At 49.7% G+C, this 18492-nt stretch overlaps 1 protein-coding gene across 1 annotated transcript; it reads right to left on the bottom strand.

Moving 5' to 3' along the window:
• Nucleotides 1–4985: 4985 nt before the first annotated feature.
• Nucleotides 4986–12772, bottom strand: MUL1 (mitochondrial E3 ubiquitin protein ligase 1). Its single transcript, XM_052660445.1, has 4 exons — nt 12566–12772; nt 8989–9076; nt 8220–8340; nt 4986–6949 (listed from the first exon to the last, which is right to left on the bottom strand). Exons 1-4 carry the CDS (start codon nt 12683–12685, stop codon nt 6226–6228), a joined length of 1053 nt encoding a protein of 350 aa, XP_052516405.1. The 5' UTR covers nt 12686–12772; the 3' UTR covers nt 4986–6225.
• Nucleotides 12773–18492: the final 5720 nt, after the last annotated feature.

Genomic DNA, 18492 nt, shown 5'->3' with positions numbered 1-18492 from the left:
GTTAGTATATTTAAAGATGTGAATGCCGGGAAAATTATAGGGAGGGAAATGTGGGGTTTTTTCACCCCTGAATTTTCTGGGATTCTCAGTATTTTCACATCTACACCCGGCTTCCTGGTGTGTTGGGCAGACAAAGGAACTAGAGAGAACATTCCTGCTCGTCCCCTTCCCAGCCTGTGCCCAGCTGCGTCTGGTGTCAGCAGCCCCAGGTCCTTCTCAGGCTCTGTCCTCAGGCCTCTTCTCCAGCCCCCAGGAAAAGAGAAACTTGAACCCGTCTTTGGAAGCGCCACCTCAGCATCGCCTGCAAGGCCGCTGGCAGCCGCAACCATAGGAGCACAGCGCCACCTGGGGGCCATGGTAGAAATCAAAGCAAGAGAGGAATCCCATCACAAGCCCTGGGGCAGCGAAGGGCAGGAAGAAATGCATATTATGCGCCAACATACCGCAAACATGAATGAAGCCCCATCTGATGAAACACCTTAAATACTAGGGAAGGCCGTCGGGGGGTGGGAGGCCTGATGTTATGGCCATGTGGACATTTATATTGGTGTGTACCCCTGTCTCCAGCCTGGAGACCATTCAGGTTCAAGATACAAGGTGTCTGGTGAGCTAGGTGCTTAATAAGAGCTCGTGGACTTCAGCTGAGGCCCTCCAGGGTCACAGCCCAATCCAAGAAGACTCTGGAGTAGAGTCACCGAAGGTGAGGCCACGGCTCCGGCAGGAGCAAAGGGTAAATGTCAAGAGCAGAGGGCCCTCCCCCAGGCCGGGGCAGCTCCTGGGACCAGAGCCAGTGTCCCTGGCTTGGCCCCATGTGACCCACGCTTGCAGAAGGGAAATGCCAGGTCCCTTGGCTGGCATCTGAAAAACAGTAAGGCAGCAGCTGCGAGCGAAATGACTAATGAGCACTCTGGGGAGCGATTCAGGACACTGCACACGGAAACTTATCTCATTCAAAATTGATCAGCTATCACTCTCTAATTAGGGAGAAAATGTGCTGATCTCCCCGGCTTTCCGGGAACGTGGTCCTGGGGCTGCGGCAGGCAGCTCTGCTGAAGAGGGCCCTCAGGCCTCAGACAGCAGCCCTGAGAAGGGCTTTGAAACTGTCACCCTGCAGCCTCGCTCATCCACTTGCTGTGTCCCAGACAGGCCAAATAGCAGAACTGGATGGAGCCTTGGAGAGCTTCTAATCCAGCCTGCTCCTTTTACAGACACAGCTGAAGCTCAGAGAGGTTACACCACTCCATCGAGATCACACAGCAACAGAACCCGAGAGGAAGTCAGCTCCCAGCCCAGACCATTTGCCACCAGGCAGCGATGCCGGCCCGACTTCTGTGTGGAGCCCCAGAAGCTCTGCGCAGCTCATCGTACATGGTGTTCTCACATAATGCATTGCAGCTCCAGGCACTGAGAGGCCCCTGCCCTTGTTCTTTACAATCAGGCCATTACCCTCACCTCTGGTCCAAAAACCAACTCCCACAGGCAGCTTTCCAGGATTATGGGCCCACATCCATCATCTCATTCACCAGTTTACTCATTCATTCCATGTACGTTCAGCAGTTAAGAGCTGGGGTTCTGGAGTCAAAGTGCCTGGGCTTAAATCCTGTCTTTCCTGGGTGCTTGAGTGAGACACTTGACCTCTCTGAGCCTTGATTTCCTTTTGTTTAAAGTAAGAATAATACAAACACATAGCTCACAGTGAAGATGAAGTGACATTAATCATGTCCATTCCTTTGCAGGCCCTTAGCAAAGAGTAAGCCCTAATGTGAGCTCTAATTAGTGTAGAGTGACAGCCTAAAAAAATGGTGCTGGAGCAGAAATGAGACACAGTTCCTGCCCAAGTGTGGGCAAGACGGCTCAGAGAAAGAACAGGGGACTGGATAATGGACTTCAGAGGAAGGGCACCTAACTCCACCTAAGTGGGGAGGAGGGTCAGGGGAGGTTTTCTGAAGGGAAAACCTAAGGCTGAGTTTTAAAGGGTGAGGAGGTGAAGAAAGCAAGCACCAAACACAGCAAGGTGAAGAAAGGACCAGAATGCCAGGGGAAAGACTTAGTAACAGCAGACACCAGGAGGCAGGAACAGCAAGTGCGCTTAATGACGCTCAGAGGTTCGGTGTGGCTGGAGCCACAGGTGAGAGACAGACGGATGGGGAAAGGCCTGGAGGGATGGCCAGGGGCTGGCTCACACACCTCCATGTGCCTTAGAGGACCCAGAGCTTAAGCCTGGAGGAGACAGGGAGCCTGGGGACCTTCCAGGCTCTGCTTCTCCTCAAGCAGAGAAGGCACGTGGTCAGACTGGTGTTTCTAATGGATCATTCTCAGCTCTGTGGGATGGATGTTCTCTGCTTGGCTCCACTTCAGCAAAGATACCCTACCCTTGGTGGCTTTATTTTGAACTGTCAGGGCATCTGCTCTAACCAGGCCAATCTCAAAGGCCCTGCCAGCTACATTCTGTGAACCAAAAATGCTCCAACAGCCATCACCCATCCATCTGTAGGGCTTTTTCATTTTCAAACAATCAGGCCACTTTAAAAGACAACGCTGAGTGCTTTGAGGGCAGAAACTGCGCCATATTCATTTCTGAATTCCCAGGCACAGAATACACATTTAGCTGATGTTTGGGGGATGAATAAATGCCCACCAAGGATACCAAAACTTGAGAGCTCTTCCTCTGAGCAGCCCCAAGGCCCTTCGTGCTCATCCACATCAGATCTGTCCACATCCAGGCTAGGACCAGGGTTGCAAAAGGTGTCAGAGTTCACCCTAGTTTGTCATGTTGCTTGCTGTTTGAATTTTCCATCGTAATTCTGAATGAATTAGGACTTCGAGGACCTGCCTTCTGGCTCGTCCTCCATCAGGATAAGCCTCAAATTGCTCTCTGTAAAACCAGGGGTGACTGGTGATTCTCAGGGTGCTAACAGGCTTCAAAAACATTGTGCGAAAAAAAAAAACAACTGTGCGTAATATTCACTTGTCTCTTGGACAGTTTTCCTTCTTGGCCTGTCAGGTTCAATGTGATTTAAAGGGAAAGGGCTTTATGCTCAGACTTTGATAGCTTTGAGCAAATCACATAAGCTGCAAAAAGGGGTGATATAGCCTCCACTTCCAGTTCACTCTAAATCTAAAAAACACACCTGATACCAGGAGAGCCCAACACTGCCAGGTTGGTGATGATGTGTGGCCATCAGTAAACTGTAACCCCACCAGGAAGTTCTCATTGGTACAACGCGTTGAACAATGCTCACTTTGTTGGACTGTGAGCATCTAACCGTATCAAGTACCTCGCAAAGAATTTCAAAACACCAGGAGCAATTCAAGACCATCCTGGCTGAATGCTGTCTGTGTCGGATTCAAGTGGCTGAGCCTAAGGGTTGAATTGAAATTCACCACAATCCCATGGTTAGTCCCCCACCACCAGCTTCCATGGACTTCCTTGATAGCTCAGTTGGTAAAGAATCTGCCTGCAATGCAGGAGAGCCCAGTTCGATTTCTGGGTCAGGAAGATCATCGAGAGAAGGGATAGGTTACCCACTCCCATATTCTTGGGCTTCCCTGGTGGCTCAACTGGTAAAGAATCCGCTGCAATGCAGGAGACCTGGGTTTGATCCCTGGGTTGGGAAGATCCCCTGGAGAAGGGAAAGTCTAATCACTCCAGGATTCTGGCCTGGAGAATTCCATGGACTGTATAGCCCATGGGGTCACAACTCAGCAACACCACTCAGCAACCTTCACTTTCACTCTTTCACCGGCTTCCATCCCACAGATCAGTCTAAGCCCCTTCAAGCCTGCTGGAAAGGAGCTCCTTAAACCAAAGGCGGGGACTTGCGTGGGTGACGGAGAGCATGGGGCAGTCTCAGTCCAGCCAGGCTAGGACCTCACGTGGACTTCAGGTCTGGAGTCTGGGTGCATGTGAGCTCATGTTCCCAATCAGCTGTCACCTAGAGGCAGGGACGGTGTGCTGCTCCTGTGTCTCTCACTATGGGCACCTCAACTCCCTTGGAGGAGCCTTCGAGACAGAAGAATTGGTCTGCCCAGGGTATGAGTCGGTCTGGGGAAAGGGCAGGCTGCCTTCTCTGCTTTTCATTCACTTGATCAGATTTACTCATGAAATCCACGCCGAGGGCTGAGCGCTTCATAGATTTAACACAAACCCTCCTCCCCCACTCACCCCTACACACAGCAGTTCACTCATCCTCATAACCTGGGCTCTCTTTCAAAGCACCTGCCAAAGGGACACCGAACAGCAGATGCTTTTGAGATGCTCCGAGGTCAGGTTGGTGATGACGTGTGGCCATCAGTCCCCCTCCCATCCTGCCACCCCCACCCAACGCATCTATATAAAGCCAGGGCCGTAACACCTCCCCGGCCAGGACTCACTGGGCATGTGGGCTGTCACCAACGGGCCTCCTCCCCGAGAGTATGGTCTCCTCCACTAACACGGGGAACATCATCTTGTGGGGCGTCCCTACGAGCACCAAGGGAACTGCCCCACCGCTGGTGAGCAGGAGGGTCAGGAGCCTGACCAGCTTGGAGTTTCAATGTAGACCACCCGCCTCACGAGTTGTATGCTTTTGACCCAGGGAACATGCCCCCTCGGGACTGGCTTCTTTGCTTGTAGGATGAGTTGCCGTGCGAGCCCGCAGGGCCTTGTGAGAATTAACTCACCTTGAAATTCAGGTCGGAAGGAGCACCGCGTACATCTGCCAGTGCCCACCTGTCCCACTCTCGCCACAGGTGAAACCTCACAGCCTGCGTTCAGGATGTCAGGACAGCGCTCTTCAGGGACGGCTCTGGGCGAGGCCGGGCATGACCTGCAGGCAGTCTCCGGGCTGCCGAGGGTCCCCACTTGGCCCTCCTCTTTTAGCGTCACCAAGCTGCCCCCACCATGGGGAGGCCCAGACCGCCTTGCAGCCAAGGTCTCCAGTTCATCCTATTGAAACCCGATGCCATCCCCCCAGGGAAGCATCTGCCTAGCCATCGAACCCCTGTTCACAGCAACCTGCTCACACTCGGTGAGAAGGAGTTTTATTAGTGCTGTCCACACTGGACACTGCATACAGCTGGTGTCAGCCCCCGAGAGCATACCCCCTTCCCCTGCACGAAGGGCAATGAGGGCATGGATGCTCAGAGCCAGGGAAGGGAGAGAAGAAAGTGCTGTGCATGTGACTTTAGTGACCCTGGACACTTGACAGGCAGTGCGAGGGGCTAGCCCGCTTGTCTCACTCACAAACTCAAGTGGGACGGGGAGGGGTGAAGGGGTGGTGTGATGACGCCCCTGGGGTGTGAGCTCTTCAGTGGCGGGGTTAGGGCTAGCCTGGACAAGGCCCCAGGCTCAAGATGCTGGCTGCTACTTTTCCTTGGTGGGAGCCTCCGTGAGAAGCTGAGAAAACTGCAGGCCGGGATAGCAGCATCCTTATTGCTTCCTTTGGGGCTAAGACCTTTCCAGCTCAGCCTGGGCAGAGAAAACCAGAGCCAGCCCTCAGCCGGTTCGGGCCTCTGAGTTCCAAGTCAGGGCGGACTGCGTGCTCCCAGCGCCCTCTTTAGGTCCTGCGGCCCCAGGAAGGCTGCAGCTAAGCAGCCCTGTCTGCACCGTGACGGGGGAACAATGAATGGGCACCATCCCAAGTGGCCCTGCCAGCAACCTGCCTCCCTTCTCCGACCAGAGTCCCGGCCTGTTAGGCAGAGGGCAGCCGCTGCATTCACTGCCTTTTATGCTGATCCACGTGCGCATACGTGGGAAGCCGGCAGGTAAGGGACACGACCAGCCTGGAGACTCTTCCCGGGGAGTTGCGGGGTAAGCAAGGGGGAGGAAGACTGCCCCACAGCCTGCTCTCAGGCGGCTCCTCAAGGCAACTCTGCTCTCCCCTCTGGCCAGTCTTTCAGGCTCTGGTCCACAGGGACCCACACCTGGGGGGAGAGAGGGGGAGTGGGGAGAAGACAGGGACAGAAAAGCTGGAGGCCACGGACTTTGGCGCTTGGGCGGTGAGCTCTTCTCAGCCACACACGGGCTCACCTGGCTCCAGGGAAGGGACACGGCACCCCCGCCACCCGTGCCAGGGCGGGGCATGGGGTTGTGCGCCTGTGCTCCAGGCTGGCAAAGGCCACCCTCACACTGGACAAAGGCGGCCTTCCACGGGGCCGGCTGGTGGCGGCCCCGTCACTACTCTTGTAAGGGCCCAGAGATGATAAACACCCCATAAGCGGGGCAGGGTCCCCCCACACCCTGCCTTAGCTGTTGTACAAGCGCACCACCCGGCTGATCTCCTGCCTGCAGATCGGGCACCGCCGGGGCTCGGGCAGCGCGCGGTAGCACTCAGTGCAGGCGCACACGTGGCCGCACTCCAGGAAGACGCACGACCGGAAGTTGCTCAGGCACACGACGCAGGCGCCCTTCGGGCCCTCTCGGTCCTCCTCGGGACGGTCCTCCTCGGGACAGGTGCGCTCCCGGAACTCCTCCTCTGGCCGCCGCCGCTCGCGCCGCCGCCGCAGGTACTGCTTCCGGAGGAGGAAGAAGAGACTGGCGCAGGCGGCGAAGCCGAAGACCAGAACCAGGACCTTCCAGAGTCGGACGCTGGACTCCTGCCGCTGCAGCAGGCTGTCGAAGTCCTGGCCGCTCAGGTAGTACTGCATGCCCGGCCCCTTGGGGGGCTGCAGGCGCACGCAGCTGTGGTCCAGCACCAGCTCGCCCACCCCCGTGAGCGGCGCCCCCACCTTCAGCATCTCCTCCGTCTCCTGAATGCCCTTGGGCCGCTCCCCACTGAGGTAGTGGCCAACGACGTCGGTGAAGGACGGCGTGGAGGGGTGGAACCTCTCGTACACCGTCTCCAGGCCCAGGTCCACCGCGTCCAGGGGCTTCAGCACGCGCACAGCCACGCCCGCGCCGTCCTCGTGGGGCACCAGGTCAAAGGGCACCGTGTTGGTCCTCTGGTGAATGATCTTGGAACAGTCGTTCCTGCAGGAATGAGGGCGCATGGTAAATCAGAGGACCGCAAACACCTCACAGCCAGACAGGGCTGGAGACCACCTGGAGGCCAGGGCAGGATCAAGCGTGAACCAAGAGCAAGAGGAGACAACAGACACCACACTCGTCCAGTGCCTCAGAAGAGGGAAGCGCAGGTTTTCCGGTTCTCTGGCCGCCTCAGTGGGCAACAAATGCCATCAGAGATCACCTCTACTCTTTTTATCTCCCTCTGCCCCTGTTAAGACAGATCGATTTTTATCTTAAATCCCTCAAAAAACTTAAAAACAGAACTACCATATATGACCCAGCAATCCCACTTCGGACCGTGGATCTAGAAGAACTGAAATCTGGATCTGGAGAGAGATCTGTGCTCCCTGGCTCACTGCTTATTCACAGCAGCCGAAACACGGCAACAACATCAGTGACTAACGATGAGTGAACCTAGAAAATGCGGTCCATGCATACAACAGGATGCTAGTCAGCCTTTAAAAAGACAAGAAAAGAAAAAGGAAATCTCGCCACATGCGACAACATGGTGAACCTGGGGGACATCAGCAAAGCGAGCTAAGGCAGCCACAGAAGGACAGGGACTGCAGGATTCCATTTGCATGGAGTATCTAATGTAGCCAAACCCATCGAGACAGAGCAAAACAGGGATTGCCAGGGGCTGAGGGAAGAAGAAAATGGGGAGCTGACGTTCCCCGGGTGTAAAGTTTCAGTTCTACAAGACGAGGAAGCTCGGAATCTGCTGTACAGCCTGTGCCTGCAGCTAACGGTTCTGCGTTGCTGCACTTACAATTGTGTTAAAAGAGGAGATCGCAGGTTAAGCAGCCTTAATAAAAATTGAATTCTTAATTTTTAAAATTTTAATTATAATTTTTACAATAAAAATTAAGATAAAACTCCAAAACAGAACCCCCCGAGGACCAGTTGGAAAAATGGAACTCCATGTTACAGCATGGAGCACTGGAAATCATCAATCCATACCATCAGTCAGGGCTTCTCAACCCTTAGTGTGCATATCTACAGACTCCAGGTCCCCTACCCTGGAAATTCTATCCAGGCAGATCTGGAAGAGGCCAGGAATCTACCTTTTGGACAAGATGCCTAGGAGACTGCAGTGGCAGAGATCTCAGTGGCACTGAGAGGCTGGTCTCCACCCTGTCTCAGGAAGAGCTTGAACACCTGGAGACCGGGCCAGGACGCCAGCTTCTCAGCTGGCCATCTTCGAGGTCTGGGGCCCTGGAGCAAGGATACGCACCAGAGGTGGGTTGTCCGGTTCCACACCATCTTGTGCTCCTGAAGCGTCAGCCGCTGAATCACCCCCTTGCAATTTTCCACAAACTGGCTGTTAAGCGTTTCTTTAACAGATCGAACAGCTCCTAAATGGAAACAAATTATTTTATTTCTGTAGAACTCTTCTGTCCTTTCCTTTAAAGTAATTTAGATTTTGTTTTTAGTCTGAGTCAGTTTAATTAATCAAAGTGATGACACTGTTATCGCCAGCAGTTATGCTTTGGGGGCACTCTGCTGAGCAGTTTACATGGATCACATCATTTCAGTGTTATTACCACCCTGTAAGGTATATTCTGGGCTTCCCTGGTGGCTCAGACAATATAGAATCTGCCTGCAATGCAGGAGACCCAGAGTTTAATCCCTGGATTGGGAAGCTCCCCTGGAAAAGGGAATAGCTACCCACTCCAGTATTCTTGCCTGGAGAATTCCGTGCACAGAGGAGCCTGGCGGGCTACAGTCCGTGGGGTTGCAGAGTCAGACACGACTGAGCAACTTTCACTTTCAGATCAACTTTCACTTTCAACGTGTATCTTAGAGATGGGGCAATGGAGGCTCGGAAGCTGGGGTAATTTCCTCAAAATCATACAGCAGTAACCCAGGTCTTCCTGACCCCAAAGTCCAAATTCTGAACCCCCACCCCAAGGCTACAAAAGACCGTCAATGTCAGCCAGGAAGATCTGTATCAAACTTTGAAAGACTGAGTTATTTTTCATTTTACCAATAAATAAACATACCTTCAATAACAGCATAAGGCACACACTTCCCTGGAGCTTCTGAAAGAATACTCTTTAAGTCTTCACCCAAGTGGATTCTTTTAGCTCCCTAAATGGAAACAACAGATTGGACTGACTGTTCAATACTGACATGCTCAATCAAACAAGTGAAGAAAGAAAATGACTTTTTTTCACGTTGAGAGAATAAGGGAACCAGGCAGGAAGGTGACTAAGGACGGTCAGATTCCAAAGCTGTGTCCCAGCTTCACCATATAAACAGGCACCTTGTTTCCGCCACCTGCAAATGGGGCTGCCATGTACACCAGTTAACCACACAGTCCTTTTCAGTTTCACGTGCTAAGATGAAAATATTAAAGGCACTGATCAATCTGCATACTGTCGACTAAATGTAATTTGATCTCTTCTTGATGACACAGAACCATGCATCCAAAGAGTTTACGTGTAAAAGCACGTAAACCAGCGCCCTGTACATGGCAGGGGCTTGGGCGGTGGTAGGCATTATCATCACCAGGCCCTTGTCAGTTCATGCTCTGCATCACACATTATAATAAAGCACTGCCTTTGCACTGTAGGGCGTGGCTTTGTGGACGGTGCTAAACATTATCCTCCACCTCCGTCTGCCTCCTTCCCTCTCATAAACAGCCGAGCACAGCCACCTCTGCCGCTCCTTTCCTCTCACAGTCCCCAGTTCTCCATTCCTTCCTGTTCTCATCCCAATCTGCTATACTTGGGAACCAATCAAGCCTGCTACTGCTCCATCAAAAGTAAGGTAAAATTAATAAAGCCACTGAACATTTCCTGAACCAGGCCCTGTGCTGGGGGCCAAGGATTCAGGGACGAATGAAGGAAACGGTTCCTGCTTTCAGGTATTTTCATCAACACCATCTTACGGATACCAGGCAAGTAACCTCAAAAGAGGTGGGTAGTACTGGATACGTATTAAGGTCCCTCTGAGTTTAAGCTGTTGCCACCCAGTAAACAACAGGAGCAAGGTCAATAAAAATTATTACCCACGTACACTGCGAAGGTAATAAAAACAACGGGCAGTAACAACAACTAACACTCAGGTTTATTTACTCGTTTATTGTCGGTCTCCCCCTCCACTGGGCTGTAAGCACAGGAGGGCTAGGGCCTTGCTGGTCTTGCTCACTGCCGTCCCCCTAGTGCCGAGATAGTGCCTGACCCATCAGTTCAGTTCAGTTCAGTCGCTCAGTCGTGTCCAACTCTTTGCGACCCCATGAATCGCAGCACGCCAGGCCTCCCTGTCCATCACCATCTCCCGGAGTTCACTCAGACTCATGTCCATCGAGTCCATGATGCCATCCAGCCATCTCATCCTCAGTCGTCCCCTTCTCCTCCTGCCCCCAATCCCTCCCAGCATCAGAGTCTTTTCCAATGAGTCAACTCTTACCCATCTGATGAAGAAATTAGTGAATAACTAAGCACTTACATATACTACATTCCCGGCACTCTGCTAAGCATTTTAAATGCATAACCCCATTTAATGCTCATACCATCCCTCTGTGGTAGACATTATCATCCCCAATTACAGGTAAGGAAACTGAGGCTCAGAGAGGCGAAGTAATTTGCTCAAAGTCACCTAAATAGTCAAGTATCCACCACAGGATGGTCTAAACATTTTTTAGAAGGAAAGGAGGTGAAATTCAGTCAGAAAGCCTGCGACTAAGTCAAGCTTCAAGGCATCTATTGTGACTCTGGGCAACTTAATTTATCACAGTCTGTTTCAAAGCATGTAAAAGGTGGGGAAAACAATCTTACAGGATTTTCATGTGAATTAAATGAAACTTAAGGTGTGAAAGAATCCAGACCAGGGGCTGGCACACAGTAGGTCTGCAATAAACATGCATCCCCATCACTGTGAGAGATGTAAAAGGGTAAGACACAAACCCTAGTCTGGAATTTCTGTAATCAGATCAAGAAAACAGAGCTTAAGCTAGAGTCCCAGCTGTCTTTCCAGGCAGGAGCTACTTATTTCATCCTCATTGAGGAACTAATTGGCAAAGCTTTTAAGGTCACCCAAAGATGGATCCCAGAGCACTCACTGCTTCAAAGGGTCCCATCTCTAGCCAACTTGATGCCAATGCGATTTCTGATTCAGAGTCAGAAACTGAAGTATCAATTACAACCACAGCCAATCATTTCAGAAGTAATTTAATTAAGCAGACAAGAAGGCAGCTGGAATCTCACCAGGCTGTGATTCACACCCCAAATTCAACTCCCTGGTAATTAGGTGCATTCCAAAACTCACACTTGTTGCTAAGCTCTCAACGCATATTATCTGATGATAATGAAGCGTGTCAGGTTGAGGCATCCGTCTTCCAAATAAATGTCAAATTAAGTCCTGCTGTATTATGAAATTTCACCCAGGACTTCCCTGGTGGTCCAGTGGTTAAGAAGCCACCTGCCAGTGCAGGGGACACAGTTCGATCCCCTATCCATGAAGATTCCCGCATGCCTCGAGGCAACTAAGGCGGGCGCTCCAGAGCCAATGCTCTGCAACTAGAGAAGCCACAGCAATGGCAAGCCTGCGCACTGCAACTGAGGGGAGCTCCTGCCCCTGCTCGCCACAGCTAGAGAAAGCCTGGCATGGCATCGCAGAAATCCATCTTTTTTAAACAAGAAATTTCACCCAGAACAAATCCACAAATATTTATTGAGTGTCTACTCTCTGTTAAGCATTGAGTTTGAACCTAGAAAGGAGGATAAGATCTCGTTTGTGACCTAATGAGGTTCATCTCTCATGAGCCACTCACACATTCATAATAAAGCAATGTGGTCAACCAAAAAAAAAAAAAAAATTCTACACTCTGAATCAAAAGACCTAAGTTTAAGCTCCAAACTGACACTGTACAGACCTTTTCTCCGAGTTTCGACTTCTTGATTGGTAGGTTGGAGGTATCATTTCATCTACCTAAAATTACTGTGAAGCAGAACTAAAACCAAGATGGGAATATGTTGTGTAAATCGTCAGGTGCTGCATTAGAAAGTGAGCCATATTCTTAAACGGCCATAATATAAAAAGGCAGAGTCTGCAGAAGCAAGGAGCTGTCCCCTCCCAGGCACCTGCACGCTTGCCTCAAATCCTCCTGGGCTCTGCTCAACTGCCACCCTGTTTAAAAGAGCAAACCTCCCTTTCTCCAGCACTCCCATTTCCCCTCTTCTCTGCACTAGGCTGTAGTTTTTATCCCCACGTGTCACACCATCTGGTTGGACTAGAATGCACTCTCCATGAGGAGAGGAATTTCTGTCTGTTCCACCCAGGCTCGGCGCCTGGGGCATAGCAAGTGTTCAATAAAGATTTTTTTCGTCAACAAAGTGATGAAGTCAAGGTTTATTCTGAGTAACGAGAGGGACTTGGGAGAAGGAGGAAGGGAAGCCGTTATCACGCGACCCGAACTCTGATCCTGGCTCCTGGGGGCCGGGCGACGCCCTCCCAGGGCCTGGTTCCTCTCTGGGGCCTCTTCCCGAGGGTGGAGCGGCCCACGGCAGGTCGGCGGGCTCACCGTTCCCCCGGGGCGGCATGGCCGGCTGAGGCCGGGCGGGCTCGGGCACTGACCTTGAGCTCCTGGGCGACCTGGGCCTTCTGCCGGTACACGGAGTACAGGAAGGCGGTGACCACAGAGCTGGTGCCCAGGAGGATGAACTGACCCAGCGAGGGCCGCCCTCCGCTCTCCATGGCTGCGCCGAGCCCTGGCGAGGCCGCCGCGCTAAAGCGACCCCGCAGCGCTCGAGCGAGCCCTCGCCCCTTAGCCTCCCGCCACCCGGAACCACACCCCCGGAGACGGCTCCTCCCGGAAGTCCGCGGCCAGCCGCCCGCCGCAGGCACAGAACCCGGAACCGGAAGTGGGGAGGGGTAGGGCGGGCAACACAGACCGGAAGGTGCTGTTGCCAGGGTGATGGGCCAGCATCAGCTGCCTTCGCTGCAGTCGGGGATCCAGGAGTTGGCAGTGCGGAGTGGTTTGCGGAACCTGAGCGATCTCTCGTCCCTCCGCTACCATTTCAACTCTGGCCGTAGTTGTATCGCTTGCGGTGCCACGGTTTCAGGCCTTCTGCTTTCCTGGGGTTATTATTATTGCAGGCGTTGTTCGATGACTCCGCCATTGGATGGGAAGGAAAGAACGTCTGGTAAGCATTTAGGGGGAGTACACATTTAAGCTTCAGGGCAAACCTTGGGTCTTGGCTTTTTTTCTTCAGCTTTAGAAGACAGGCCAGAGAGGTTAGTGGATGTGCTCAAAGTCACACTGCTACTGGAGAGGAATTTACCGGACTGCACAGCTTATTACCTCCAAGACAGGAGGTTAGATCACTAAAGTAACTCTTTAATCTGCCAGCACCACACATAACAACTTACTTTACTAATTTATAATTACAGCTACAACTGTTGTTTTCCAGTAGTCATGTATGGATCTGATAGTTGGACTATAAAGAAAGCTGAGCGCCGAAGAATTGATGCTTTTGATCTGTGGTGTTGGAGAAGACTCTTGAGAGTCTCTTGGACTGCAAGGAGATCGAACCAGTCCATCCTAAAGGAAATCAGTCCTGAATATTCATTGGAAGGACTGATGCTGAAGCTGAAACTCCAATACTTTGGTCACCTGATGCGAAGAGCTGACTCATTTGAAAAGACCCTGATGCTGGGAAAGATTGAAGGCGGGAGGAGAAGGGGAGGACAGAGGATGAGACGGTTGGATGGCATCACTGACTCAGTAGATATGAGTCTGAGTGAACTGCGGGAGTTGGTGATGGACAGGGAGGCCTGGCATGCTGCAGTCCAAGGGGTCGGAAAGAGTCGGACCTGACTGAGCGACTGAACTGAACTGTGACAAAAAGTTTCACCAACATCAAACCACTTAATCCTCACCGCACAGTTATAGAGCAGATTTCAAAATGTTTTCTGATCTGTACAGCAGTGATTCAATATGTTTGCAGATTATACTCCACATAGGTTATCACAAGATAATGCCTGTAATTCCCTGTGCTGCACAGTATATCCTCCTTGCTTTTATATTTGGTGGCGTGTATCAGCTAATCACTTAAGCCCTATGTCGTCTCTCCCGACCGCCCCCCTCCCCTTTGGTAGCCACAAGAGTATTTTCTGCCTCTCTGAATCTGTTTCTGTTTTGCATGTACCTTTATTTATATTGTTTTTAGATTCTACATATAAATGATATCTTACAGAATTTGCCTTTCCCTGTCTGACTCATTTCATTAAGCATAATATTCTCTAGGTCCATCCAAGTGGCTGCAAATGGCAGTATTTCAGCCTTTTTTTAATGACTGAGTGAAATATCACAGCTTCTTAATCCAGGCATCTGTTGCTAGGCACTTGGGTTGCTTCCATGCCTTGACTATGCTCAATAGTGCTGCTATAACACTGAGGAGTATTTATCTTTTCAAATCAGTGTTTTTGTTTTTTTTTTCCAAATATATACCCAGGAGTGGAATTGCTGGATAACTTTATTTTTAATTTTTTGAGGAGGCTGCAAACTATTTTCCACAGTGGCTGTACCAATTTACATTCCCACCAACAGTGTACAAGAGTTCCCTTTTGTCCACATTTTCTCCAACATTTGTTTTTGTAGACTTTTTGATGATACTCATTCTGACAGGCGTGAGGTGATATGATTGTTGTTTTGATTTGCATTTCTCTAATAATTAGTGGTGTGGAGCATCTTTTCATGTGCCTGTTAGCCATCTGTATGTCTTCTTTGGAAAAATGGCTATACAAGTCTTCTGCCCATTTTTTGATTAGGTAGTTGTTGATGATGATATTGTTACTGATATTGTTGTATGAACTGTTTGTATATTTTAGATACTAACCTCTTGTCAGTCACATCATTTAAAAATATTTTCTCCCATTCCATAGATTGTCTTTTTATCTCGTCGATGGTTTTCTCTGCTGTGCACAAGTTTTAAGTTTAATCAGGCCCCAACTGTTAATTTTCGGTTTTATTTCTGTTGCCTCAGGAGACTTATCCAAGAAAATAGTGCCACAGCTATGTCAGCGAGTGTTCTGTCAATGTCCTCGTCTAAGAATTTTCTGGTTCTCATTCTTTTTTTCCCCCATGTTTTAAATTTTATTTTTTTATTGAAGGACAATTGCTTTATAGAACTTTGTTGTTTTCTGTCAAACCTCAGCATGACTCTACCATGGGTATACATATACCCCTCCCTTTTGGACCTCTCTCCCGTCTCCCTCCCTACCGCACCCGCCGAGCCGATTCTCACTCTTACTGTGCACTCCTTAAGCCATCCGAGTGTTCCGTACGCGGAGCGGCTTGCGTGCATGCTCAGTTGCTCAGGCCTTTCTGACCCTATGGACTGTAACCTGCCAGGTGGAGAAGGGAGGGTCCAACACCAGATTTCTTTCTTTTTTTTTTAATTAAATTGTAGTTGATTTACAGTGTTCCCAGTGTACAGCGGGCTTCCCTGGTGGCTCAGAGGGTAAAGCATCTGCCTCCAATGCAGGAGACCTGGGTTCGATCCCTGGGCGGGGAAGATCCCCTGGAGAAGAAAAGGGCAGCCCTCTCCAGTATTCTTGCCTGGAGAATCCCGTGGACGGAGGAGCCTGGTGGGCTACAGTCCACGAGGTCGCAAAGAGTCGGACACGACTGAGCGACTTCACCACCGCCAGTGCACAGCAAAGTGATTCAGCTGTACGTATGTCTCCATATGTATTCAGTTACACATATTTATCTGTTCAGTTGCACGTGTATCAATTCTTTTTCAGATTCTTTTCCCTTATAGGTTATTACAAGGTGTCGAATGTAGTTCCCAGTCCTAGGACCTTGTTGTTTATCTATTTTATGTAGAGTAGTGTGTATCTGTTAATCCCCCTTCCTAATTTATCTTTCCCCCACCTTTCCCCTGCATAAGTTTGTACTCTATAAAAGATTGTCATTCTTAAAGCAGTTTGCTCTTAAATAGCTCTGCCTTTTTTTTTTTTTTTTGCCAAAGGCTGAAATCCTTCAGTAGCCAGGCTGGACTACTGTGACATTTTGAGATTTCCATCATGTGGACCTTGTTAGAAGTGATGGACGACGGGCACTTTCAGCTGCAGCCAGATGTCCCCAGGGCGCGGGTCTCAGCTCAGCATGACTGTCCTCATTGAATCACAAGTTAAAGAGGAGCCTCTGACTTAGAGAAAGTGAGGTTAAGTTCCCAAGAGGAAAGTGAGGTACCAGGCAGAGAATCTAGGAGGAGCAACCATAAGGGGAGGGGTTTACTAAGGACAGCGCCACCGCTGGAAGCATTTCACAAAGTCCCTGAGTTCCCAGTGAGTCACTGGGTAAATGCCCTCGCAGGCGCTCCATTCTGGTGAGACACTCGGCAGGGTCCAGGCACCAGGGAGATTTGAAAGATGAGACCTCCTGCGTTAATGTTGCCACACAGCTGCCACACAGCTGTGCTGAAGGAAATTTTAAAAAGGTTAACAATCACATCAGGTCGTCACTCACTTTGCTTACAGAGCTTTCCCATGGGAAAGCCTTTAACTTAATCATTATTAGGAATTATCAAGTGTCAGCATACTTTTAATGGCCATTTAACCCAGTGGAATGCAAGAATCGATGCAGGACATGCCCTCTGACCTTAGGCAGGGTGTCGGGGAGACCTTTTTCTTTTTATAATGAGGTAAACCCCATCCCATCCCCAGGTGACCACAGAGCTGTTTGCTGCCACTGTAAGTCTGCATCTTCTAAAAGTTCATATAAATAGAATCACATGGTATGTACTCTCTCTTCTCTGGCTTCTCTCAGAATGATTATTTTGATATTTATCCATATTACTGCATGTCAATAACAGTTTATGCCTTTTTTTTTTACTGCTGAGTAATGTTCCACTGTAAAAATATATCACAATCTGTTTACTCATTGACCTGTTAATGGACATTTGGATTTTTTCCAATTTTTAACTATTACAAATAAAGCTGCTTTGAGTATGCATGTCTAAGTCTGTGTGTGCATGGATGCTTTCATTTCTCTTGGGTAAATTCCTCAGACAGGAATGGCTGGGTCATGCATCAGATATATATTTAACTTTTTAAGAAACTACCTAGAAGTTCCCAAAAACAGTTGCACCACTGTACATTCCCACCAGCAGTGGGTGAGAATCCCACATCCTTCACATCCTCAGCAATATTCGGTATAATCAGTCTTTTGATTTTAAACATCCTGATACAGTGGTCCCCAACCTTTTTGGCACCGGGGGCCAGGTTCATGGAAAACAATTTTTTCCACAGATCCAGGAGGGACAATGGTTTCAGGATGATTCAGACGGATTTCATTTATTGTGCAATTAATTTCTATTATTATTACAGTCCATGGGATTCTCCAGGCCAGAGTGCTGGAGTGAGTAGCCATTCCCTTTGCCAGAGGATCTTCCCAACCCAGGGATCAAACCCACATCTCCCTGTGGGCAGATTCTTTGCTAGCTGAGCCACCAGGGAAGCCCAAGAATACTGGAGTGGGTAGCCTATCCCTTCTCCAGGGGATCTTCCTAACTCAGGAATTGAACCGGGGTCTCCTGCATTGCAGGCAGATTCTTTACCAACTGAGCTTTCAGGGAAGCCCATTATTATGTACAAAAGAGATCTTCATGACACAGATAATCACAATGGTGTGATCACTCGCCTAAAGCCAGACATCCTGGAATGTGAAGTCAAGTGGGCCTTAGGAAGCATCACTACGAAGAAAGCTAGTGGAGGTGATGGAATTCCAGTTGAGCTCTTTCAAATCCTAAAAGATGATGCTGTGAAAGTGCTGCACTCAATATGCCAGCAAATTTGGAAAACTCGGCAGTGGCCACAGGACTGGAAAGGGTCAGTTTTCATTGCAATCCCAAAGAAAGGAAATGACATACAATGTTCAAACTACCACACAATTGCACTCATCTCACACGCTAGTTAAGTAATGCTCAAAATTCTCCAAGCCAGGCTTCAGCAAAACGTGAACCATGAACTTCCAGATGTTCAAGCTGGTTTTAGAAAAGGCAAAGGAACCAGAGATCAAATTGCCAACATCTGCTGGATCATGGAAAAAGCAAGAGAGTTCCAGAAAAACATCTGTTTCTGCTTTATTGACTATACCAAAGCCTTTGACTGTATGGATCACAATCAACTGTGGAAAATTCTGAAAGAGATGGGAATACCAGACCACCTTACCTGCCTCTTGAGAAATCTGTATGCAGGTCAGGAAGCAACAGTTGGAACTGGACATGGAACAACAGACTGATTCCAAATAGGAAAAGGAGTACGTCAAGGCTGTATATTGTTGCCCTGCTTATTTAACTTATATGCAGAGTACATCATGAGAAACGCTGGGCTGGATGAAGCACAAGCTGGAATCAAGATTGCCGGGAGAAATATCAATAACCTCAGATATGCAGATGACACCACCCTTATGGCAGAAAGTGAAGAAGAACTAAAAAGCCTCTTGATGAAAGTGAAAGAGGAGAGTGAAAAAGTTGGCTTAAAACTCAACATTC

The sequence above is a fragment of the Budorcas taxicolor genome, chromosome 2 (assembly GCF_023091745.1).
Source record: "Budorcas taxicolor isolate Tak-1 chromosome 2, Takin1.1, whole genome shotgun sequence".
In the NCBI taxonomy this organism is placed as follows: Eukaryota; Metazoa; Chordata; class Mammalia; order Artiodactyla; family Bovidae; genus Budorcas; species Budorcas taxicolor.
Note: the sequence above shows the minus strand (reverse complement) of the source record. Positions and strands in the feature narration are given on the sequence as shown.

What these genes read in the sequence shown, in the direction of transcription:
- MUL1 (XM_052660445.1), bottom strand. Translation starts at nt 12,685, where the DNA reads ATGGAGAGCGGAGGGCGGCCCTCGCTGGGTCAGTTCATCCTCCTGGGC. An exon ending in AGGTCGCCCAGGAGCTCAAG is followed by an intron (nt 9,077 to 12,565) that starts GTCAGTGCCCGA and finishes GTTTCCATTTAG; the next exon opens with GGAGCTAAAAGAATCCACTT. An exon ending in GCCTTATGCTGTTATTGAAG is followed by an intron (nt 8,341 to 8,988) that starts GTATGTTTATTT and finishes GTTTCCATTTAG; the next exon opens with GAGCTGTTCGATCTGTTAAA.